We start from the raw sequence: 26,926 nt of genomic DNA on the forward strand, positions 1-26,926 counted from the left end.
TTAAAAGAAATTAGGCTATTTTAGTACTTTACTTCTAACATTAAAATTTTTTAAGTAGTGGGCATGTGAATATTTGTAACTTATATGTGGAAAATATATACAATATCAAACATACTGGGACATTACAATGTTTTTTTGTTTTTTTTGGCACAGAGAAAGAAAACCTACCTGTGTAAAATAATGTGTGTGTGGTAAACAGTATATACAGAATAGTGTACTGCATTCTCAGTAAAATCTGCTGGAGCAATGTCCAAAATGTCATAAAATGCAGAGCATAAAGGAGTATTTACAGCTCATTTTTGTTTCAATTAAGTAATTTATACTCTTTATCAAAATCTTTGCTCTATTCAAATATTGTTAGATTATATTCTCTAGATTATTAACATTTAACAGGCGTATGTTGTGAAAGCTTCAAATAATTAATGTCTGTGTCATTGTTTAATTTCCCCAATAAATATGAGTGGCTTGAAAAATAATGGCAATATGTCACTCAAATTCACCAGTCATTGTATGTGCTGATGAAGTAACTATTGTAGATTTATGTTATACACTCATTATTTTAACCTAAGAATTACTTATGCCCACATAAACCCCACTGGTTTTTTAAAAACATTTTTCTAAACTACAATATTTACTCAGCAAAATGTGATTGTTGGGTACCTAAAACCATATAAAAAATTAAATAAAAGTACTGTCAATATTGCAATTAATTCCACTGATTACTGCTTAAGTCCAATATGTATACTAAACAGAAATTGAGTAATTTGACTTTATGTTTTCAGTCAGTTCTTTACACTGAATATTGTCACAAAAACATAAATTACTCAATATAAAGAAACATATAGGCACCACCACCACCAGAGAATGGTATATAAACAAGTCAATAAAATGGGTCAATAATTTTAGTATTGAAAATTATATTACCAAATCAGCAAACTGAAATTACATTAACCAATTTTATAAAATTGACTGACTTCATATATTTAGAAGGTGATTAGTATTAAGAAACATTATGCAGTTACTCTTCCAACAATCAAGCATACTTGTGCTAACGTAAAACTTGAGTTACCTTTAAGCCTAACAAACAAAGTTTTAATCATATTACAATATTTAACTAGTTGTCAATGAGAAAATAACCAAACTGTTCAGGGTTTTAAGAATATGTGGGCTGAGGATTCTTCTACAGTAAGACTCTGTGACTTGTTGATAAACCTGAACAATAAACAGACAGAACGCACTCCACTTGTTTTAAAATAATATATTAAAACAAGTTAAATGTATGTACAAAAATTCCTTAAGCAATGGATATCTCAAACTCTAAACAGTTCTCTTTTTCTTGTCAAAAGTTCACTTAGGCTGATTCAATTACTTTAGAATACAATAGACAAGACAAACTATTTTTCTCTGCTCTTAACACAATTGTATCAGTGAATAATTCACTTAAGCTACCCTATGGGTTACCAAAGTTGTATCTCGAACTTTAAATAATTGTCTTCTTTCATCAATGTCCACACAGATGGGTTCAGTAGCTTTAGAACACCCTTTGACAAATCAAATTTTTCTTTTTATCTCTATCAGACTGTAAAACTAACTTTAAAATATTGCTCGTTATGGTTATTCACTCACATGTTTCCTAACTTTTCTGTAACTGAACTTTACATTCATTTCACTTGCATTCGTTTGGTCACTGCTATTTATATGTGGATCACTGAGACCTCTAGAATTTTCTCTAAACTACATAACGTGATGATTTAACAATACTCAGTTAAGGTAACGTGACAAATACTAAAAGTTCAAGTAATGTGATGTCAACAATATTAGTTAAGCCTCTACAACAATGTAATTGCAAACACGATGTATGACTCATACAAAGTTACACAACCACACTTGTCACAACCATTTCTCACAAAATAATTGCTTTTAACTCATGTTATGAAAAAGTAAACAATCATTAAATATTAACTCACAAAATAAATTAAATAACAATGTCCACACTAAACAGTCTTGTATATCCAACAAGAACTATATTTTGTTTCTGCTGTTAATTCCTGCAATTAGTCAGCAAAGTAGAACTTTATTTTGACCAAATAAAATAATCTAAAATACTAGAACCATGTTATTATAAATGTTCAGAGTTTTGGAAGGATTTAAACAAATTATGTAAAACGTACTGATTCATGCACTAGCAAACAAATACTCTGTCACACATAGTTGGATGATGATATGTATCCAGTTTAACATTGACATTTTTTTTCCTAAACACAATTTCATTTCCGTCTTTCTTCCCAAGCTTGTTATTAATTTAACAGATTTTGTTAAAGCATATTTTTCAATGTTTTGCATCTACATCAACATGGCTTTATTGAGCTTATTTCGGAAAACACATTAGGAATTTGTGTACAATGTTTAAACAAAATGTGTGCAACAGCACATAAAATAAATAAGTTTTAAGTCAATCTTTTATACAGCCATCTTAAATACACAAAATATGAACACACATTTTATCTAGTTGACCAACAGGGAAAATTCTAATCACAAGAGCTTACTGAGATAACTGAAATAGATCCAAAAACATTTGGCACTTGAGAAAATTAAAGGATTTAAAGCATTAAAAGTAGAAACATTTGATTTCAGTAGTCTTTACTCTAGGTCTTCGTAATGATAAAATTAAAGTTCTTTCATCAACAATTTCAAGGTCACTTAATAATTCTGGTAAATAAATGGTCAGTGTCAATAAACACAAGACCTTCTATTAGTATTAGCACTATTTCACGTTGAACAGGGTAAAATATCAGGTACAAAAATGTATAAAGTTCAAACATTTTTTAAGGGGTAATTAATATATAGAATAAAAGGATGAAGTAAATTAAAAGACAAACAAATAAACAAGAAATAGGACAATGCAAAAATTGTTATACAAGTTAAGCAAAACAGACTTAGTTGTAGTGAAGCTGTGTTATTAAAGTTGGGAGTTCATTTATAATAGATAAACTTTCTTTAATTAAATGTTCAATACTGGATGATCCAGATAAGATCATTTTAAAATTCATAATCATGATGGTGTGGTTGTTGTTTTCACTATGTGTGAGGATTGTGGAGTCTGTTGGATTTGATATTTTTGTTACCAATTCTGCTTAACACTCCCACATACTTGCAGGTGTAATTGGCGTATAGCTTTGCCAATGTAATTGGCATCACAGCCACCACTTGTGTATTTATACATGATCCTGGAACACACAGGGGTATGTATGTAATAGGTCTTTAGATTTAGATTAGTCTTTAGATTTTGTATTTTGAAAAGTGATTAAAATATCATTTGTAGCTGTACTTGTGGATAAAATGTTTTAATTATTCTTAAAATTTGTGACTTCACTACGAAACATTGCTTACTTAAAAAAAGAATGTTCAGATTTAATTTGTCAACAGTGTATGTTTCTTTGGGGATTCAAAGTTGTGAGAAAAGAACTTGCTTGTTAGGACTTGAGTAAAATGCAAGGGAATGTTCTGTAAGGTGGTGATTTCAGTACAAAGAGAGAGGTAGTTAGAACAGATGTATTATGCTCTATTGAGAAGACTGAATATAAGGTTACATTTAAAGGAATTTGGAATAAAACTGTCGAAATGAGCATGTAAACCTGTATATGTTTTTTTTTTACAATAAACAGATGTTGTGAAATGGTTATTTAATCTGCTGATTTGGATATCAAGAAAAGGCAATTTACCATTTTTCTTCAGTTTCACAAGTAAAATTAATGCTAGTGTGTTTCAAATTTAAATAATCCAAAAACTGTTTAATGTGATTAGAGCTTCAAAAACAGTGAAAATGTATCATCAACATACCTTCTATACACAGCTGGTTTGTATTCAGTGGGGCAGATACCTAACCAAGAATGCTCATAGTGACAAATGAATATGTTAGTGAGAGTTGGCCCTACAGGTGACCCTATTGCCACGTAATCTATTTGGTCATATAGCTGACCATTGAAGACAAAGTGATTATTCTTGATGACAAACTTAAGTTATTCTTTGAACTGTTGGCGATTAAATCTTGTGTGTTTCATTTTTGTTGGGGAAGAGTTTCTTTACAATTATTTCCTCAAGCAGAATGTTTGGGAATAAGGATTCAACGTCAAAATGAGAAAGTGTATATTGATCAGCATTATTAATTTTACAAATTTTTGTGCAAAGGAAAAGGAATCTTTAACTGTAAACTTGTTGGAAGTGAGTGAATTTAGAATAGGAAAGAAGAATTAGCCAATTTATAAGCATGGAAACCTATGCTGGATAAAATAGGTCATAAGGGGATGTTACTTTTGTGAACTTTAGGTAACCCATACATGAAACCTGGGTGGGAGGGAGCCTGAGGGGGTAGATGTCATCAAGAACATTTTCTGACATGTAATTGCATTGTTTGTAATTTCTTAGGGCTTGTTGTATTTTTTCTTCACATTTTATGGAAAGTTTTAATCAATCAACATTAAGAGCTTTGAATTTTGTTTTATCGCTGAGGATACATTGCATTTTGTTAATGTAATTCGGTTTATTAGTTATAACAACACCAGTACTTTTATCAGGTCAGGTGACAACAATATTTATGGGAGTTGTAGTTGTAAAATGAAGACAAAGCAGCATTTTTGAATCTTGTTTTTATAAATTGCTCAGGGAACCATTCCTGTTCAAAATATACTGAGATTTCAAAGTTTTATAAGTGCTCTGAAAGGAGAATGGGTAATCAAATAATTTAAGTTTAGGGGGAGGTAAGCAAAAATTTAGGCCCTTAGCTAGGGCACTTTTACAGGGTTCACCGAATACATCACTACAGTTAAAAATCACGGATCAATACTGTTGGTATTTGTATGTGGAATTAATTTATTCAGCTTAACATTCTGCTTGTATTTCAGGCAGGTTTCAGTTTTTGTGTCAATATTGTTAATCAGGTGGTTGTAGTCGATCCATGATGTTATTTCTTAGTTCTTTCTTCACTGATTCATGTTGAATGCATTGTTAACCAATCATTCAATTTCAAATTTTCAATAAATGGATACTTTCAACTTTGAAGTCATAAATTGCCCATTTCCAAATAAGTTATGTTATAATGTTCATTACTTACAGCTTTTTAATTACAAAGAATTTGTTGAACATTACAAGACTTCTTGAATAGAGCCCATAAATACACTCTCATTTTTTACAAAGCTTCTCTGATCATATTTTAAACACAAAATTCAACAATATTCTTGCTACTGATTATGGTTTAAGCTAATACAATACTAGATGTATAACAGTTTTGTATATAGTTTGACCATACGTCATCAGTTAAGTTAAATTTTTTTTTACTAACTACTTTATCGTTTCCTGTTGCTTGCTCTTTGTGTTTTGGTAAAACAATAGAAGTCAGTTAAAGTGGGATTAGTTTTCTTAGACATACTTCATTGTACATTTAACATAATTGTTCCTTTGTATCATAATTCAGCAACACATTGTTATATGCATAAACATAGTAAAAAACAAGAATCTCAACATTTACTGTATACTGAAGTGCAGTGTATCCAAGAGACACTTTTTAAATTGCAATACTAATGATTCAGTGTAACACTGCAAGTCCTCAATAACATAACTTTGATCAAAGTCGATGTCAGTCTCTTGTTGCTTAATGTAAGTAGCATTCATAAATACAACTTGAAGTAGTTGACTGGAAGTAATGGAAAGAAATAATCTATATACTGGTTCAATGACATGACAAAAAACATAGATATACACACTACTGCATATTATATACATAAACTACCATACTTAATTTGTTAACAATAATCTGGAATATATATATATTTATATTTCACTCATATTACAGTATGTATAGCTTTATATAAAGAAACAGTACCACTGAACTAAGGTTCATACAGCTTAGTTATCTCATGTCATACAAGAAATAATACAGGGGTGTGAAGTTCATATCCCATGATACTTGAGACAGCAAGATATATTGTTACACTTTGCCCAGTTGACAAGTAGTTTTTTTCACACTTTACTTTTATTGATAGAGATTAATACAAAGAGACTATATAGACACACTGCTCTTTATCCAGAGATGTGGACTGCTTCAAGGGGTAAGAAATCTTTAAAGGTGTTGGGATATTTTTAAACAACTTTGAAATTGTTGTTTCTCAGGTATTTCTCTAAAGCCGAAATACTATATAACATTGTGACAATCCTACTCGGTAAGTCAACTACATCAAAAACCTCCTCACGGGGTACTGACATCCATGCAAGGGTAGGATGAGGATCATACTGTCTTCACCTCAAACGCAAGAATTTGGGATTAAGACCTGCACCGATTACTAGGTATACCACGAGGATCATCACCAATCTATCGATCTGGGAATAGACATCCAGTATCCAAAGGATGTCTATCACATGTAATCAACTCCCCCAACTGTGACACAGGCTAGCTGTGTCCAAAGACAATAACATTCCCATAAGAAGAGAACAAGTGATAATCAAGGATAGCACCAGAACAATCCCACTTACTACTGCTGTGACAAAAGACACAGACAGAGTGATTGGGGGAGGAAGATAGACAACCCATACTCATGTGAGAACTTTTGTTGATTGGTACACTTTAATCCAAAACCTCTACGCTGGGAACCAATTTCCATGCAAAGGTAGGATGAGGTCTCCCAATAAAAGGGGTGAACTGCAATTGCAATGTCCCCAGTGTGTATATAAAGTGTATCAGGAGGTGGCTCAGCTCCATTTTTCTTGTGTAAGCATGATCAGAAGGCCATGTCACATCTACACTAGCAGAACACTTTTAGCTGAATGGTTCAAATCTTTTCCTTGTGGAACGCATTCAGGAGGGTGCCTCCTTGATCAACCACCCCAGCAGCTTGGTACTAGAAGTGGTAAAGACTCCCATACTGCACTCGAGGAAAGGAGGGGGACAATGCAGGAGAGTCTGGAGAAACATCATCACCGAAAAAAAAAAGTACTAATATAAACTTATCCAGTCAAAGTTGCACTGAATCATGAAAAATGGCTGCAGGTGGAAGATGAGAACTTGATGAAGAAGAAACCGCAATATAGATGAAATAAAGAGGGACAGACGTATAAGGTGTAGTCCATATGCCCTACTAAAGAATTTCCTCCTATGGACGATGAAGATGAGATGCCAGAGAAAAGATAAATTGTGAATTTTGATGAGAAAACACCTGGAACAAAATATGGGAGAACAATGTAAAATAGGAATCAGCCAATCGAAACAAAAGTAGAACCTAATTGGTAAAGGGAGGAGAAAGATCATGAATAGAAGATGGTTACCATGGAATAAAGAAGTAGAAACGGGCACCACAGATGGAAGCCGTGTGGGCAATACAACACTGAAGAGCATGTACGGGACAAACAAGACTATCCAGATCAGGCCAAGGAGGGAAATGGAAGGAAGGAGATAATCTCCCATGTTGCAGAGGATCAAGGGAGGAATGAATGATCCGGAAAAGGAGAAGGTATGTATGAAAATAATAAGTACGTGAAACATCAATAGAAGAAAATAAGTCTGAAAGGAAAGGTGAAACAAGGAGCACGTGGAAAGTAGTTCAAATGGAGGCAAAGAAAGGCTGTGGAGAACTACCTGAGCATCCCAGTCCAGATGGGCAGCTTGTCATGGATGACAACAGGAGAGTGTAGGAGAGGAAAACACGACAGTATCGAGTAAAAATAGTGAATGTGGGAGAAAGATGCTTGATAACTGGAAATCAAGGAGACAAAGGAACCCCAATCAAAAAGCCAAGTAAGAAATCTGCAATATGAGTAACAGTGGGCCCAACAGCTGCAAGTCTCCTGCCCAGAGACCAATGGTGGAAAATGTTTCATTGATGCTAATAAACTTCCAAGGAGGAAGGGCTGAGGGAATGGGTCAGAAGGGAAGTGACATTTCGAGATAAACTTGATTTCCTTGCCAAGGACCAGATAAAATTCAAGCATAAAGAGGAAGGACAGGAAGAATGGAATGAAGCACCAGTGACTGAGTTTGTTGAAGCAGGGAAGGAGACAGGGGAAGGGGTAAGATGGAACTGGAGAAAGCGTGGAAACCACGAAGGAACTGATCAGTAAGGAGCAATCAGAAGGATCTGACATGATGAAGTATGAATGATCTAAATCACCCAGAGAAGGAGTCGAATATGGATATCCTACATGTAGGTCCAGAAAAGAAGATCCAATGTGAGAAAACATATGTATGAAGAACAGGTGCCACCCTGATGATTGAGGTAAGCAACCACTGACGAATTATCAGGATGAATCACGACCAGACAATGTCTAGCCTGATGAAGGAAACAATCCAAGGTCCAGTGAACCATGAAAAGCTCTAGTGTGGAGTTTAGAAGATTTCTTGGCCACAAACCAATGCCTCGAAGCTTTCTGGTGATCGACCCACACCCCCATCCCTATAGGGAAGCATCTGTAAAAAAAGGTAAATCCAGACAAGGGGGAAGAAGCAGGACACTTGCTGACATGTGGGGCATGTTCAACAACCAATGCAGAACATTGACTATGGTAGGAGGAAGGATAATAAGATCCTGCAAAGGTACCCATGCAAGAAACCATTAGTCATGAAGAGCTCGCATATGAGCCTGACCTGAGAGTAATCATGGAAGACCACATCCCCAAACTGATAGAACCTCGCAAGTGGTAAAATAGGGAGCAGTAAGAGTGTAGAACTGAAAGCTTCAACAAATAAATTCGAATGAGCAAAAGCCCAAACCACTTGACAAAAACATACAAGGCCGAAGTAAGCCCAAAGGAAATATGTAAAGTTGATAAATCACCCCTCAAAGGGCAAACCAAAGATACGGTCGCAACAGCCGAGGTAATGCTGTATGTAAGGAAATAGTTGTGACATCCATCTTGGTCATCTGTAAACCTGGAGAAAAATGATTCACAGTTTGAAAGGCCTGTTGAAACAGAAGGTTTAGAACAGCCTCTACCCGGTGGTGGCTGGTAATGGAATCCCAAATCAGAGGGAAGGAATGTGTATCTGTGACAAAGGAGGAGGTGAAAGGGATCGGAGGACAAGTCCATCCAAGAGAATCCGAATATCCAACTGATCTGTGACATAATATATCGCCAATGGAGAAAAAATTTGCACAATTGAGCTCCAACTGGACCAGAATCCCCCAGATAGTCACCAGTACTGATGGCAGAGTGCCAATCTACGTCGAAGAAAATGAAGAGATATGGAACCCCTGGAAGAAGGAACAGGTAAGGACTAAGAGGACTAGGACTGAAATCAGGCATAGGGGCTTATCGTGACTCCGACAGCGACCAACTCAAGAAGAAATGGGTAGTGAGTTGATGCAGGTATTCCACTCGTAATTCCAAAGTACCTGGGATGTGGTAAAAAATACCACCTGAAAAAAGAAGGGCGAAATGGAATATCCTGAGATAAATGGGCAGCCAATGAACCTATGACAAAGCTGCATCATGACCCAGAAGAGCCCAACAATGGAGAAACCACACGCGTGAGATGATAGTTGAGGATAACAAACAAGCCAACGTGGAGTTAATAAGTGAGAGGCTGTACCTTGAAAATATCCTGAGATAAATGGGCAGCCAATGAACCTATGACAAAGCTGCATCATGACCCAGAAGAGCCCAACAATGGAGAAACCACACGCGTGAGGTGATAGTCGAGGATAACAAACAAGCCAATGTGGAGTTAACAAGTGAGAGGCTGTACCTTGAAAAATCCTTACAATTTCAGTGCATAGCCTCAGAAAGGAGATGTATGGTTGATAAATACATTAGAAAGGAAGTAAGGGTAAGACAAAGGCATGAAAACTTGGCATGGGAGATTGCACCGGAAAACCTGGGAGTGCTCCCCATACAACCAAAATAGACCTAGCAACTGAGATTCTAGAAATGGACAGTCTGCATGATGGTTTGCTAAAGCAAACCGATCTATAGCCTGTGGAGGCGATGCATGCTGGCACCATCAACCAATTGGAGAGCAAAATGTGCAGCATGAACCCTAATATCCAGAGGAAGGGATAAAACATCACATACCTAAGAAATATAGGACGTAGTAGGCCTAGCTGATTCTGCATGGGGGGCATAGGAAGACATGGCAAAATCTCGTGACAGAAAAAGGCTATCAAATCTTCACCAGAACGGATTGTTCGTGAGGAAGTTGGGAAACATCAGGAGAAGATGTTTGACCCATATAATGATTAATCTCCCAGTAAATAATCACAGGTAAGTCCCATAACGGGTCGCCCCACCCGCAATAATGGCAAAAGAGTGCTCATATTAGGTGTGAAATATCAAAGTGGTCACATTAACCTCGGAATTTATAAGAAATACGAAATCAAATAAAATGTTTGATAGATAATACAATGTGCTGAAAAAAATAAAGACTGAAAAGTAATTGAAAATAAATGTCAGCTGTATAAGCAAAAAGAAGTAGAAAACCACTTTTGTAATAAAACTATTAAAATAACAACAATGAAACACATGAAAGCAAAATTCAAAACGTCTGAACACGAGCACTGCTAAACAAGAAGTGAAGGTTCCGTAGAGGAGTATAGAGGGAGTCACATGCATCATGTGAGCATGTCATGCTACTATTGGTTAAGAGATGACGCATGATGATTTGCATGAGAGACATGTTGAAATGTAGTAATTCCAACAAAGGGGGAGGAGCTAGGCTTATGGCATGTATAAAGAATAGTTCACAAATATAGAGGGCAGCATTGAACGAGAATAGCTAATCCTGTGAGAGGAGGTAAGTACTGAATCAGAATACACTAAGCTTTGTGTGTCTTTCCTTCCCAAACAAAAATTGGATTGAAGAGGACAAGTGATGGAACTTGTGTTTTGTAATAGCAGATCTGAACTTTATTTTACTATACAAAGTACGATGTATTTATCTATACTATCTTGATTAAGTTATTCCTTAATGTCTGCCAATAAAACTGAAATGCTAGAGCCACCAGAGCATTAAGCAATAGTAAACACAAAACAATATATACAGAAGATGCTTTTAGGGAGTAAAAATTAAAATTTGTCTCTGGATTTTATGCTATAGTATACATAATTTTTTATGGACCATTTTACAATACATTGAGTATTTTTCAATAAAATTATTTTGATTCAGAATACTAATTGTAAGTGAGTTTAAATAAATGAATGTTTGTTTCCACGAGGTACAGAATAATAAAGCATGTTTCTCAACTATGCTGGTTTTCAAGAGTGGTACTTCCCTTTCTCCAGAAATTTATAAACATATATGTAAGATTGCAACACAGAAAAAGAGAAACCTAGAGTTGATTTTTTGCTTTTGAAATTATTTCAAAGTTATTTTCAACATGAACTTATACTCACTGACTTTCTTAAAGATATAAGATAATAAAATAAATGAAAAGTCTATTCATAATACAGTGGCAGCACTAAAGAGAAAGTTTTTGCATATAGAATTGATTGCAGCACAATATGTACATTGAGAACAGTTTTCTCTGTCAGATGTGGCTGAGAGCACTCCTGATTCGTGGGGAGTTGCATTACAACTTGTGAACAAATTTAACAATTCACATGTGAACATGGAAATTATAATTACCAGTAAGACACATATCTATGTTTTGTGCTTTCATTTCAATGAGTACAAAATTAGTACCTCATCATACAGTTCTTTACTATTTCACTCCTAAATTAAGACAATGTTTACATATATAGATCAGAAATTGTATATTCTATTCTACAAAGAACAGTTATACCTTTGAGGCACTGTATCCAACTGGCATGTGAGGACCTTTCCTAGTTTTCAGAGAAAATCTTGCTATTTGTCTTTTTCCGAACAAAAACAGCAATATGCAAGTCTGAAAAACAAAGTATAAAAATAATTATATTGTAACACAATACATGTATATCAAAACATCCTATTATATTGTAAAAAACAAAACAAAAAGTTTACTTGGAATTGAAGATGGTGCTCTTATTACTTCATATTGCTATTGCCATAATTTGCATAAAGTCACCATAAATATGTTTTAGTGACACAAAACAGATACCTCCTGGGGTGGAGAGAGTACTGTAGATTCTCAGGGGTATATGTATGCTAAACTGATGTATATTACAGAGATTAACAGAAACCTTATATATATACTAATCAACACTATTTTCAGATTTTGGATGGAAAGGGGCTGTTTTGCATCTAGCAGATACTTTTTCAGGCTCATTATATTTTATGATTTTAGATAAGTTAGTATGAAAGCAGCTACTAGTTTGTCCTTTATTATAAAATATGGTGGTGTGAATTTTACAGTCCTGATTTGAAGCTTGTCTCATTAGAGAAAACCGTACTGAAAACTGTAAATAAAATATGAGATTTCCGGAAGATAAACCATAACTTATTACTGATAAAGCAATTTTTGTAACTGAACATCAGTTTTCAACAAAGTTACAGTTAAATGTGAGGAATTTTCTCTTTGAGATTCACCTTTGTCAGTTCAATAAAATGCAGGTGTGATACATGAGCTCCACTACTAAAACCTGCTTTAATAACATTAAGAGAAAGCAAAGCTTATATACATACCTGTTTTAAATTCATTTTAATTCTAAAAATGTGAGTTCAAATCAGGTAGACTTGCCTCTTAAATACTAAAAAACAAGAATATTTGTAAAGGAGGGAGGGAGCCAATGAACATGAAAAGAAAACAAAAGAAAGCACAAGAAAATAATGATCTATACCGCAAGAAATATATAGTGAAGACGAGTTGAAGTAGCATGCAGAACCACAAAGTAATTTGCAGAACTGTATTCAAGGGAAAATGAATGGAGTAGACAAGGATCTAAAGGGTACTCAGAAATAAAGCATTCTTCTCAGCAGGGTATCTCTTCAACCATAACACCTTTTGATTTAGTCAAAATGGTTGTTTTTGAGAGTGGTAATGGTGTATTGAATATATGATGCCAACAATGGGACACATCTGTGCACAAACAAGCAGGAGAAATACTATTTCTGCTCCTGGAAGGTTCTCAGACACATATTCCAGAGGCAATACCTCTTCATCCATATCAAAAATAGCCAATGAGTCACACAACCAGCCAAATTTGTGGGTGCTCAGAAAGAAAGACCCAAGCAGCCCTAAAAGATGGGCTCAACAATGTGAGGACAATACAATGGAAGTGTAAATAAATAATAATGAAAGTACAGATGATCACCATTCTGGTTGGAGCTGAGACATCTAATGAGAACAGTAGTCCTGTTTCCTATATCTCTAAACCATGCAAGGATGTGCACACAGAGGTGAGAAAGATACCCATGAAGAAATCACCAGCCACTACATGACACATTCTGTTCACTTCCAAAGGAGTTCCAGCACAAGGAATGTTACAAAATAAATCATACTTTTTCCCTGAGAGCATAACAAAGTAAAATAAGATTTTAATTCAATCAAAAAAGTAATTCCAACTATCAATATTGCTTGATTGGGCCACTATTGTTCTCATGCACAAGTTTTAATTGATTTGCAATATATTTCAGCAATGCAACAAACTTGTCCATTTTTGTGGGCGTCTCTTTGTGAGCACATCAGTGAGACCACAAATCAAAGTTTCACGTTTGTGTCTCTCGCATTCAGGCAAAGTTTCCAACATTTCTTCTGTGCATTGTTGAACGAAAGCTCTGACTTGTATTCTCAGAGAATGTCTGCGACTACTTTCTGAGCCACCCCAAAGGCAGCACATGCGACACGAACCTGAGTTCTAGTGAGCATCGTGATTCAAAGGTTTTTGCAAAAAATGAAAAGAGTCAAACACCCAAGAGTAAATTTAGATGACGTTTTATCACAACTGATGATATTCACGGTCCTACCAAGTTCATCATTACTTCGGGGGAAAAAGTGTGATTTATTTTGCAGCATCACTTAGATGGTAGGACAAACACAGAAATATATGTGACATTTGAGAGTCCCAAAGAGATGAATCCATACAAAAAACCTCCTGAAAAGAGAGAGACCATTAATTTTTCATATAATAAAAAAATCTAGAATTGTGAACACAAGTCTTTAGCAATACAGAAATAAATCTAATTTTCTGGCACATGGCCACTATTCGAGGACTTATAATACACATTAGAGTAGCGAGTGGCTCACTTATCCAATCCTTGATCTCTTTCAAAACCCTCAGAGAAATATTTTCTATTCAAAAACACCTTAGATGTGAAAAAAAGGTGCAGCTAAAAAAGGACTGAGCATGCAACTTACCTCTCTCTCTTTGTACTCGATTAAAGTCTTTACAGATTTAATTCTTCTAACTTTCAATATAGTATGTCTATCTTCACAAAGTCATATTTTTATATAAAGTATTTTTAATAAAATAAAGATTTGTCCATTAATATATTGAGTATTTGTTTTGAATAGTCCATGTGCAAAGTAATTTTCATGTTAAAGTTAAAAATACTTTTCCTCATCTCAAAAATCTCAAATTTCCTTTGTGTAATCCCTAAAACCTCCTAAATGCATTTCAAACGTTTTTTTACAGTAAAACTTTATAGTTTATCTGTTATTTTCTCTACCCTGTCTCTAAGTGGGATCAGTCAATTCGACCAACCTCATAACCAAAAAAATAAAATTTTTTTTTAAATAAACCTAAATTACCCTTTTTTCTTTCTAGAATGACTTCAAATTGTAACATGAAACTACATTCGTTGACCCCAAGTAGCTCTAAGTTCATAACAGTATACATCTATTTATTATTCAATTTTATTGTTTTATTGCCCTTTGAACCATGTCTAACTACTATCAGCACCACTATCAGTTGTAAATCACTCGGGATATGTGCAGCTCATGTTACGCTATCGAATTACATTACCCACAAGCTGCTCGCATGCATGCCTCGAGAATCGTTTTAATTATATTATTAATTTTACCTAATCAAGTCTAAAATAACCTAAAAAGATCTGTACTTTTATATTTTAGTTACTTTTATAATAATAAATAAAGATAAAATATGAAAAAAAGAAATAAAGTACTTACCCAATCTTCTTTTTTTTCTTTCTGTTGGGTTTTGAAGAGAGTTAACCCTAATTTTTTATACTATAGATTGTAATGCACTTAATAATTTTTATTTAATTAAATAATGCACCAAAGAGTATAGACTAATAATATACAAAAAGTAGACAAATTCTCTTACCTCTCAAAAGTTTCTTGGCTTTCTAACTATGCGACAAGAGCCGTTACAAATTCATCCACACGTCACTGACTTTCCCAAGGGAACAAATCTTGCACTGTGAGTGAAATTGACGATATTCTGTTCAGAATACAGTGTTATACAATACATCATTCGAAAGATGAAAACCTTGACTTTCTATTGGTTATAGGGAATATAAAAAAAATTGTAAGAGAACTATCAATGAATTGTGAAAGAGAAGATGTGACAGGTGGGTGTGGAAGAGGGGTCTAATTTTCTATTCAATAGCTCTGTAACCAAACAAAATTGAAGGCTATAAAAGTTATGGTTTGTTTGAGTAATAAGGATTTTATAGAGAATATTTATATTTAATTTCATACTTTTTCGAGGGGTAGTGGATAAAATAGGGATGATGACATGCTAAGAGAAAATGTGAAACGTAGGTCACACTAGTGGAAATTCAGGATTTTTTTCAATATTGCCTTGTAGAATTAAGAACTTAAAACTTGTATACTATTAAAATATGGATTATTAGCTAAGATTTTATGCTATTCTAATTGATATAACATAAACAAAAGTAGTTTTATAAAATTTTGAATGTAAGACACTAAAATCTTGTGTCACGCTCAGTAAAGTGTACCCGGAGCGATAGGATTAAAGGAATGAAATACAAATTGGCAGCCAAACTAGTAGCTACACTTATAGCATTGATAAGAATTTTACAGAATATATTCATTCATTACTTAGCTAGACCAGATTTTTTGTTCAACTTGGGGTATGCTGGTGGGTAAAACAAAATATTTGTCACATCAATCAAAAATGTATTTCCAACAATACTTACCTCTTTTCACACTACAGTTATTGCTTGACTGCTAGGGTTTCTTTATCTTTTCCTTTGCCCATCTAAACATTTGTCTGTTTTTTTCTCACTTACTCAAGTCTTTTATTCCCCCACTTAATTGCTCTTGGCAATATCTGTCTTGTGACACACTCCACCTATATCAATGCTCCCTTTATCTTGGTGCAGTATATAAGCACCTCCTTCAGATAATATTATCACTTTTTTGAAACTGACCCAATCCACTGGCTCTTAGTGGGGAGGAAGGGAAGGACAGTGTGAGAGAGGTAAGTATTAATCGAAACAGATTTTTTTATTTAAGAAAATGTTAACTTCCAAAACATACTTATCTCCTCTCATACTAAAACTAGAATCCCACATTGATAAGGTGGAGGGTACAGTGAGGGCATTATCCATACAGAATGCATTTGCATAGATCATGGTTATGCCAATAGAAGATTAGCACCCTAGTGGGGGAATCACACTACATTCAGAACAGGCATGCTTTTTACCCAGAACCTAAATCATGCACTACTTAGGTCCCACTGCTTGGGGTTGGAATTACAGGGCCATGGTGGCTAGAGAACTTGGACTGCAATATATATATATTTGTGAGTGAATCCCAACCTGTAGCTATAGGGTGATGCATTTTGCACCACCGAAATCACAACGTGAAGGTAAGCAACACCGAAGTGGACAAACCCTCTCCTCAATCTGATGAAGTCCGAAAGGCAACACCCCAAACTAGGAATGATGAGTTCCTGTACACCATAATCAACCTGAGGAAACAGAACTCATCCGGTCTGGAATTATGAACACTCATCCTCACTCCCCAACCATGTGAGCAAGGAAAATTCCACTTACTCCTGGAATTATGGGAAGGATGTGGAACAAATGGTGCTTAACCAAGGACCCAGGATAAGACCACTCTGCATTCAGAGTTATGAGGAGACAATGGAAACTCCTTCATGAATAATGTACTGAACTAGTATTCATAAAAAAAATGAGCCCCACTCAACCCAACCAGATAGCTGAGCATCAAATCTGAACCAATATTACAAGTAGACTCCCATGCAGGCTGGTGCTGCTCCTACTGACATCTGGAAAAAAAACATCCAGGGTCCTGGGTTGGAGTGCCCCCAACTTTGCCCTCTTTTCCAAGAGTAGAGGAAAGTCACTCAAACACTCTTGAGGAATAACCTCTGTCCACCACCTCAGTGACTGGAAAAGTGGAAGTGCTAAGGGGCAGGGATGGGGGGGGGGGGGAGTAATGCGTGCTAAGGAGTCCTGAGAAACAATGCTCTGGAAACATTGCAGTAGTTGAACCAAGTTCCCTAGATTTTTTAAAAGCAAACTGACCCCAATTTATTCAATCCACTAATCAGCAAGGAGAGGCTTTACACATGACAGTTCATGAGTGGCAGTTCAGCATAGTACAGTAATACTACCCAGTCTGCCTCTAGGTGGTCTTATGTAACACTCATTTCTATGGAGCCTGTTGCAACCTAGATAAAGTATATTGTGTTAGTGGTTACTAGTATAGATTTGGTTTGATAAAAGCACAACTGACTGGGCAACATTTGGGGTCCTGAGAAAAAGATATAAAGAACCCTGGAAAGGAAAGAAGAGATAAGATTAGTTATGAAAATACTCACTCCTTTGTATAATCTAGCGGTTAGCTATAGGAGGTAGTCAAAAATCCTCAGAGAAAGGTAGTGTTGGATCAAGCAAATAATGTAAGATAAATGTATTGTAGGAGATCCACATACCAGCCCACAAAATGAGGTGACGAGAAAAAGTTCATACCATTCAGCAGAACACATGGAGATGATGCTAGTCTGAAGAGCAAAGACCTGAACTGCAGCACCAGCTCCTTGTGCACAAAATGCAGATAGTGGTGGAATGAATCTGCTATGGGAACATGCAGATAACCATTAGTGACTTTGAACTTGGTCATCCACAGTTCTGGCAAAAACTACCAATGCAGAGTGGAGAATGAGTCCATCATGACCTTTGGAGAGTCTAGGAATTGATCTAGATGAGAAAGATCAAAGACCATATTGCTAATCTCCCATCTTCTTGGGCAAAACAAACAGATGGGAATAAATACCAGGAAGAGCTGAAAAGACTCCTTCCATTGCCCCTTGACCAACAAATCTCCATTAGCCAAGTTCCAAAATCTGAGGATCTGCAGGAAACACAACAATTTGGGGGATAATGGTGGTGGTGATGTGAACTGAATGACTAAACCTGATGCAAGGACCTGTAGCACCCATGGATCCATGGTAAAGGTTGTCCACATGTCCAGAAATTCTCAAAGCCAACTACCCACAGACTCCAAAAGCATACAGTAGTCACTGGCAACACTGGTGGCATTTTGACCTAGCAGAAGAACCTCATGGATACGGGTGGAATCTATTCTGAGTACCCATGGACCAAAGGGCTTATGTCAGGGTTTGGGACACTCAAATAGGGGCAAAACATTAACAGACATGAACAAAGACAGGCGACATCAACCTTTGAATCTAAAGACTCTGGAAAGCCTGCAATAACCAAGGGTTAGAGAAAAGGGCCTCATGTAACTCACAGAGGGTGGCAGCAGGTAGATGAATGTTCTCCAACAACTCATCTCTATACAATAAATCCCAACAACATACCAGCCAAGAGATTAGGAAAAGTGCAGCTGCTGACGATCGACCCAAGGAGGATGCTAAAATGGCCCCAACTTGTCATCAAAGTGATGTGGCAATCGTTGAGATGCTTCCTGAAAAAAAAAAGAGTAGGGGTGATAAATATCTAAGCACCATAGTTAGAGTCAAATGAATCCCAGAAAACTGTAATATATTCAGGTTGACCAATGACTCTGTTCTGGAACACCAAGTTTCCTGGAGCAGGTCTATTCTCTGAGAGTCTAAATATGTTTCCACCTGGCTGTCGTGGTTGAAAGCATGTTGTTCTGACAAATGTGGTGGACAAAGCATAGCTGTCCCTTCACAGTAATCCTCCCTGCACGAACCACAGTATCAGGGGATGGAGGGAGAACTAAGTACTCGCCCTCAGACCTTTTCACCATCAAGGAAGGTGCAGACACAAAAGCAACCAGAAAAAGACCCAAAACATCATGTACTTGATGTACCAATGGAAGTTTGGTTGCATTATTGTACTTGACAAGGTCAACCTCCATGTCTGAATATATAAACCAGGTTTCCTTTGGGTCACCAGCAGGGCCTAAATAATGCTTTTTTGGTATGATGTGCAATGAATTTAATTACCAGATGAACCTAAAAACCAACATAAGCATACAGAAAATGTAAATTGACTGAAGATCAATTAGTTCCTTGTGATCTCTCCTCACCATTAAAATAGAACAACAAATAAAATCAAACTTAAATATTATAGTAATTCACATCCATGTACCTATTCAAGAAATCTTTAAAGAATTCAAATAATCTAATTGCATATACTACTTTATAATCAGGCAAATATTACAACAAGTTTGTAAGTCTAGTACACATACACACATTAAAATAACCATTATGTTAACGAATATGTCTTCATCTAGGTTTACAAGACTTAAGCTTATTGCTCCTGATATTCAACTTTATATATTCAACCTTTGCATTTAACAGCAAACAGACCATCCATAGCAATAATGTCCAAACAACTAACAATTCTGAATCCCTGAATCAAGTTTCTTCTATTCCTTCTATATGCACAATGTTAGCCCCAGAGAAACCATATCCAATGCTCTAAACCTCTCTTCTTAATGAACCACACAAAACATCACTCTACATGTTCAACTTAGTAACCCATCTTTAAACTCTTTCCAACATTATATATATATATATATATTTCCCATATGGTATCAAAGGGGAACAAACTGCACACAGTGTTGCAGTGTGGCCTTGCTAGTGACTTGTATAAGGCAGAGAGGAAGTTTCAATCCCTAGACTCGATACAACCTCCACTAAATTGTTTTCAAATTTGGGGGTTTTATTTCTAGATAAACATTTTGGTGTGAATAGCTATCTGTTTATCTATCTAAGCTGCAGTCATCCCTCATTGGATGTAGCTCTCCATCAGATAATTCCAGTATATCCTATTCTTAACATACCATGTCCATCTGATTCCTACTTCCACCACTATATTGTCCCACCATCTTCTCTTTTGCCTTCCCTTAGATCTTTTCCCTGTCCTAGGTTGCCATTCCATTGTTCTTAATGTCCACCTATTATCAGAATACCTTGCTACATGCCCAGCTCATTTCCATTTAGTTCTTAGAAGAAACCTTACCTATTTGTTGATTTACTTATTCTGTCTTGTAGTGTTATATGAAGTATTTTTCTTTCCATAGCTCGTTGTGTGGTTTCTGCAGCCAGATACCCTTAAAACTGTATCATTTTAGACATATTTGTAAAAAAAAATCCTTGGGAATACAATCAGAACATATACAAACATACTATGCCTTTGATACTCAAATGCTCTACATCACATTAATCATCAAATATAGCCCCCCCCCCCCCAATATTTTTTTTTTTTTTTTTTTAGAAAGCCCCTTTAAGGCTACAATAACATTATTGTTCTTGATAATAAAGCCCTACAGATACAACCTAAAACCCAGTTTGGTCTTTTCACCACAGCTAAACACTCAACAAAGGGTTTTGTTAACATACATGCCTAAATTATTTTCTTTCTTTTTTCACAACATCAAGGATTCTTTCAAATAAAAATTAATTTACTTTAAAATTTTGTTATCTATATATGCAATTTAAACTTTTCAATATTAAACCTTATTTCAGGCCACTCACTAAAACTACAAAATTCTGTTTGAATAAGAAAAGTCCTTTTCAATAAGATCAACTATTTCAATAACCTTAGTGTTATCAGAAAAGTTGGGAATATGATGACTTGTAGAAGAAGGTATCCAAATGACTAAAATAACTATTGAACAACAAATATACTAAAACAGCCCAATGAGGTATTATACTAGTAACACTTGTCACCAATCTTTGTTTTCTACCACTAATCCTTCTTAATTTGTCCATGTTTTTAAGTTTTTTCAAATTTCACATGTATCAAAATTCTGTAGCAATACTGTAGATTATATTACTTGGTGGTAAATTAACTTGTCCACTGACGAGATCATACTGCTTGTCCTTGTGTTTTAGAATAGCATACAAGAAATGTTTGTTTGTAAATATTCATATTTGGGGGCCTTTACAAAATAGTGATTGAACATACAAATTAAATATTTGTTTGAAGATTATCTTTTAGAAACAAATTTAGTTGTTATATAAATAAAAATAATAATACATACAGACTTCAAAAAGAAAAGTCTCATAAATAACAATGTATCAATAAAGTCCAAAATCCTAACATTACTAAAACTTAGTCATAAATTTGATTTACAACCATTCCATTTTATCAACTGTCATTACCTATAGCAGATCATGTTAATGAATGTAAGGTTATGTACTCACCAAAACACCAAAAGCTATAAAAATAACAACAGTGATTCCAGACAGCTGATCAGCCATTTTATGAAAATAAATCATGCATATTATGTCGATGAAACTTTAAAGATGATCAGCATTTGCTGATAGGCCAGATTTCATAAGTTCTTCTGATAGAGAATAAAGAATTATTTCATAATGTTTATCCATAGTCCTTCACATGGAAAAGAAAAAAATTATATTACAATAGGTTTAACAGAATTTAAAAATGGGATATGGAATCATTCTTAATACAAACATTAATAAACACTCAATGCAGTGTACAATAAACAAAAACCCAAACATTACACTTTTAACCAGTAGATTTTTTTGCACACATTTGGTATAGAATATTCTATAGATATGAAATCAAACATAAGAAACTGTCCAATCAGAAACAAACACAACTGCAATAGCAAATCCTGCTGATGCATAGATAATGTAAAAGTTTCATTAGACTAGATTTTATTTCAGATCTTAATCTAGCCTCATAAGATAACCCTTTCATCCATGGAATCATTCCAGTAGCCCTTCTATACACCCTTTCTTAGATTGGGAGACCATAATTGTAAACATTCTTCCAAGTGAGGCCTATGTAGGGATTTGTATAGATAGATAATCACCTCTGTTGACATATAATCAATGTGTTTATAAGTTCCCCCTTAAATTTTATTAACTTTAATACTACCAAATTTGCACTGCCTTAATGGCTTGAGTAACTTACCCACCACTATGCCAAGATTGTTTTCTTTAGCTAAGGTACTAAGTTGATTCCTTTGTATATTAAATGCTTGATCCAAATTATGATAACCCAAATGCTATACATTGCAATTATCATAATTAAAGGTCAATTGCCAAATATTTGATACAAAACTATGAAGATAAGGATCTTTTGTTTTTATTTTATAACTTGCAAGTTTTAAGAGCAAGGTTTGACAAAAAAATAAAATCAAACAATATACTATATAAGTATAATATAACAATAATTAATGCTGTATGATCAAGCAGTCAACCTTATCTTTAAAACAATAAATACAAACATGAAACACTAACACATTTAAAATATAACCATTTGATTACATATGTAACTCATAATACCATGAATCTAAACCCTATTAATATTATTATGCATTTTACTTTCCATAAACTAGAAGTAGGAAGTTATTTAAACTTTATCAATGTTATTACACATAACTTAGCCAAATTGATGGACAAATATTATAAACTTAAGACTCCTCATTCAAACAAACTATCAGATTTGTGTTAAAACTTGTAACTTTTTAAAGTAACTTAAAATTCTACAGAAAACACTAATTTTGATTTAACATCAAAATGTGTGTTTAAGCAATTATATTAAATCATGTTCAACTCCACCATAATTTTAACTAGAATGTTAACACTTTCACGCTTCACCTTAATATTCATAGTCACTCACTAAAACTGTAAAAAGTACCACAAATTGTTCCTATATCCTGTTCATTCTACTATAATCCAAATCATTTATAGTTATATATAAGTTTATCACACAGGCGAGTCTACAGCCATGCATGGAACAGTATCTCTACAGACTCATTCACACAGTACAGTTAAGTGTTAACGTTAGAACAATTATTATTAGTCGATGACATGCGTCTGGCCAACTATAAATAATAATAATAATAAGGAAGGTAAAACGAAAGTTAAAGTAAAGGTGAAAATTTATGTGTCTGATTTTTGCAACTGCCTCGTCATACCTAACAATGGATTTAAATTATCGATGAAATTGAGAGTACTTTGTTTAGTATACGTTGGTCCAAACCCTAAAACAGACTACAGTATAATGACATCAATACACATTACTGTATTACTATTAGTGTATAGGCACAGAGGTAAAATATCTTGTATCTTGTAGGTATAGAACATATGTGAGAAACTGATAATCTGTAAGTTGTAAGAAGAAACGTTGCAATTAATTATAACTTAAACTTTAAAGTTAAAGTAAATGTAAAATTGCGATATCATATTCTAAGCTAATTCAGTTGCAATATTAATGTCAAAAATGTAATGTTCAATACAGAACGCATAATTATTTAATGCAACACATTCTAAATTCCCACGTTAGTTTTGGACTTAAAATCTGTATAGAAAACTATTCCTACATAAACGTAAATAAAAATAACGACCAATATCTCCTGAATGTAACTTTATTAACTCAATATTTCGCTACTGCAGTATCGTCAGGAGCTTTCGATTTCTTACCAATTACTGCTTTTTTTGTTTTTGTTTTTTACGTTTAAAAATGTCTCATAATAAATTCAGTATGCTTTAAACAAAGTCAAGAATAATTATTCCTACATAAACACTAACTATTGACACTCACACCTGTAAATATGACAGTTAAATAACTTGTTGAAATTATATCTGTGTTAAGAAACAGAAAACGCCGAGCTAATTTTGTTTTTAAATGTAATACCTGCATTTAAGGGTAAACAAAATGTTAGGATGGTGATAGGACCCTTGATGAATGATTTGTTTATTTGTTTTTGAATTTCGCGCAAAGCTACACGAGGACTATCTGCGCTAGCCATTCCTAATTCAACAGCGTAAGACTAGAGGGAAGGCAGCTGGTCATCACCACCCACCGCCAACTCTTGGGCTACTCTTTTACCCGTGGTGGGCAGAGCACAGATAACCCATTGTGTAGCTTTGTGCTTAACTACAAACAAACAAACAATTTAAGCAGTATTCCATATCTTGAACAGTTGAAGATGGAAACAAGATGACTGCATTAATTCTGAGCTGGTTAAGAAAAAAAAAGGTAAGTTTAAAGAACGATAAAGCTCCTGGGCCAGATGATATTTCCTCAATGGTTTTAAAGGAGGTTAAAGATTGTATATGTGAGCCACTTGCTACTAATTTTTGTCAGTACTTGAATATTGAGCAGGTACCAGAGGATTGGAAGTTAGTTAATGTAACTCCTCTTTTCAAGTGAGGTGATAAAAATTATCGCAATAATTATAGAACAGTTAGTCTGGAAAGTCTGATAAAAGATGATTTGAAAAGTCATTTAACAAAGTTTAGAATATTATTGGATAATTAACATGGTTTCACTAAGGGAACATATTGCTTTACAAATCTTTTGACATTCTTTGAAAAGGTTACTGCTTATGTAGATGAGGATAAGAGTGTAATTTGGTGTATCTGGATTTTGAGAAAACATTTGACAAGGTGCCACATAAAAGGCTTGTAAAATTAATCTCTATAGGTGTGGGGGATAAGTTAAGAAATTGGATAGAAAAGTGGCTGGATGGAAAAAAAGCAGAGGGTTGTTACAAATGAAGTTCAGTCAAATTGGATTAATGTCACAAGTGGGGTTTCTGAGGTCTCAGTCTTTGGACCTTTGCTCTTTTTGATTTACATCAATGATGTAAAAAAAGAATAGTCAATAAATTACATATATTTGCAGATGATATTAACGTCTTGGCTGTTGCTAGCCGTGAAGAGGATGCTGCTGATTATAAAAGGATTTAGGTCATTTAGTGAGTTGGGCAAATAAATGGCAGATGGGTTTAAATGATAATAAATGCAAGATAATACATGCGGGGTATCATAATTTGAACTTTTAGTATAACCTGGATAGGAATAACCTTAATAGTGAGATGAAAAACAATGGATCTTGGTATAATAAAACTATCCAAGCAGTGTGCTGTTGCTAGTGGTAGGGCAAATAGGATTTTAGGTTGTATCTACAGAAATAGTGAATACAAGTCTAAAGAGGTTATAATTTCATTGTATAGTCACTGGTTAGGCCACATTTGGAATATTATGTTCAGCTTTGGGCTCCTTACCTTAGGAAAGACATTGAATTGTTGGAAAGGGTTCAGAGAAGGGTTTCTAGAATGGTGCCTGGGATAAAGGAGTTATCATATGAGGAGAAGTTGAAATCTCTCAAATTGTTTTCTCTTGAAAAAAGAAGAGTTAGTGGGGATCAGATTCAGGTGTTTAAGATTACAAAGGGAATTTATTAGTGTTAATGCATCATCTTTTTCCATACTTAACAGTGAGAATAGTAGGACTAGGGGACAAAAATATAAATTTTGGCAGGGTAGGAGTCATCTTCAGCTAAGACAGTTTTATTTTTCTAATTGGGTGGTTGGCCTTTGAAATGGGTTGCTTTTGGATGTAGTGGAGGCAGTGAATTCAAGTGAGTTTAAGAAAAAACTTGATAAGTATGTGAATGATAAGGGCTGGCTTTAAGATTTTTGTTTTAATTTATTTATTAATAGCTTTAGTTTAGTTTAAAGGATAAAACAGCCAAGATGGACCAATAGGTCCCATGTTGTCCCAAACGTTATGTTATGTTCATCAAATTCGAAAAAAATGTCATTATTAAACCCTCTTACAGTGGCGAATCAAGAAATTTTTTACGGGGTGGTCCCACGAACCAATTCGATTTTTTAAGTTACTTTCGCAATCATCATAAATTTGATCAGTATTCGAGGCTAATTTATATTGCTATACAGACATACAAACTGTATTTATGAACAAAATATACTATTTAATGGATATAATGCAAGGCATGCATTGGGCTACAAGAAAATTTCAATTAAAAGATTATTGTTTTACCACAAGAAAATTACATTGAGAATTAAATATAAATTATGTACCAATGCAGTGCATAAGAGACATTCAAAGGACAACGTATGATAAGGGATATTTTCACCTTGAAAAAGTAATAAACAATACATTTTAATGAATTATTGCATATGCTATGGACCACAGTGATATTGATATAAAAAATACCCTTTAAAAAGACAAAACATTTGTATGCCTAAAAATACTGAAAAACATATATATATAAATCAAAATGAAATTTTAAAATAACCCAACCTAATAGATCACTTATGTCACATGATATAAACAATTTATCAGCTCACTACACATGGCCCCGGCATGGCCAGGTGGTTAGGGCACTCGACTCACAATCTGTGAGTAGCGGGTTCGAATTCCCGTCCCACCAAACATGCTTGCCCTTTCAGCCGTGGGGGCGTTATAATGTGACGGTCAATCCCACTATTCGTTGAGTAAAAGAGTAGCCCAAGAGTTTGGTGATGACTAGCTGCCTTCCCTCTTTTCTTACACTGCTAAATTAGGTACGGATAGCGCAGATAGCCTCGTGTAGCTTTACGCGAAATTCAAAACAACTAACCAACCACTACACATGAAAAAATTGCTAATCCCTATTTCTTCAACTTGCTCCTCCCAGTGGCACAGCAGTATGTATACAGACTTATACTGCTAGAAACCAGGTTTCGAATAAATCAACACTGAAATCTATGCGTTTGTAATTAGAATTAGTTCGGCATGTTTTCCAATACATTCTTCTTGGGTGCTTTCTTGCATAAGTTAAAGTCCATTTAATTGTTCCTAGTTCATTATA

General features: G+C 34.7%; 1 protein-coding gene across 14 annotated transcripts in view; it reads right to left on the reverse strand.

Moving 5' to 3' along the window:
• Window positions 1-23,351, reverse strand: part of LOC106462301 (uncharacterized protein C1orf43 homolog) — a 46,702-nt gene extending 23,351 nt beyond the window's left edge. For 5 of the 14 annotated variants that reach the window (XR_002611196.1, XR_002611197.1, XR_002611198.1 and 2 more), the window contains exons 1-3: window positions 22,943-23,092; window positions 21,496-21,682; window positions 11,763-11,864 (exon numbers count right to left, since the gene is read on the reverse strand). Coding sequence is in view for 11 of the 14 variants with exons in the window: in XM_022389509.1 (XP_022245217.1) it covers window positions 11,763-11,864; window positions 21,496-21,570 (177 nt within the window). In the remaining 3 variants the exon portion in view is untranslated. Of the gene's footprint in view, window positions 1-11,762; window positions 11,865-16,018; window positions 16,256-18,672; window positions 18,993-21,495; window positions 21,683-22,130; window positions 22,338-22,942; window positions 23,093-23,240 lie in introns of those variants that run through there. The other 9 variants (XM_022389515.1, XM_022389512.1, XM_022389510.1 and 6 more) reach the window with 9 other exon arrangements.
• Window positions 23,352-26,926: the final 3,575 nt, after the last annotated feature.

This window comes from Limulus polyphemus, unplaced genomic scaffold (genome assembly GCF_000517525.1).
Source record: "Limulus polyphemus unplaced genomic scaffold, Limulus_polyphemus-2.1.2 Scaffold1137, whole genome shotgun sequence".
Taxonomy (NCBI): domain Eukaryota; kingdom Metazoa; phylum Arthropoda; class Merostomata; order Xiphosura; family Limulidae; genus Limulus; species Limulus polyphemus.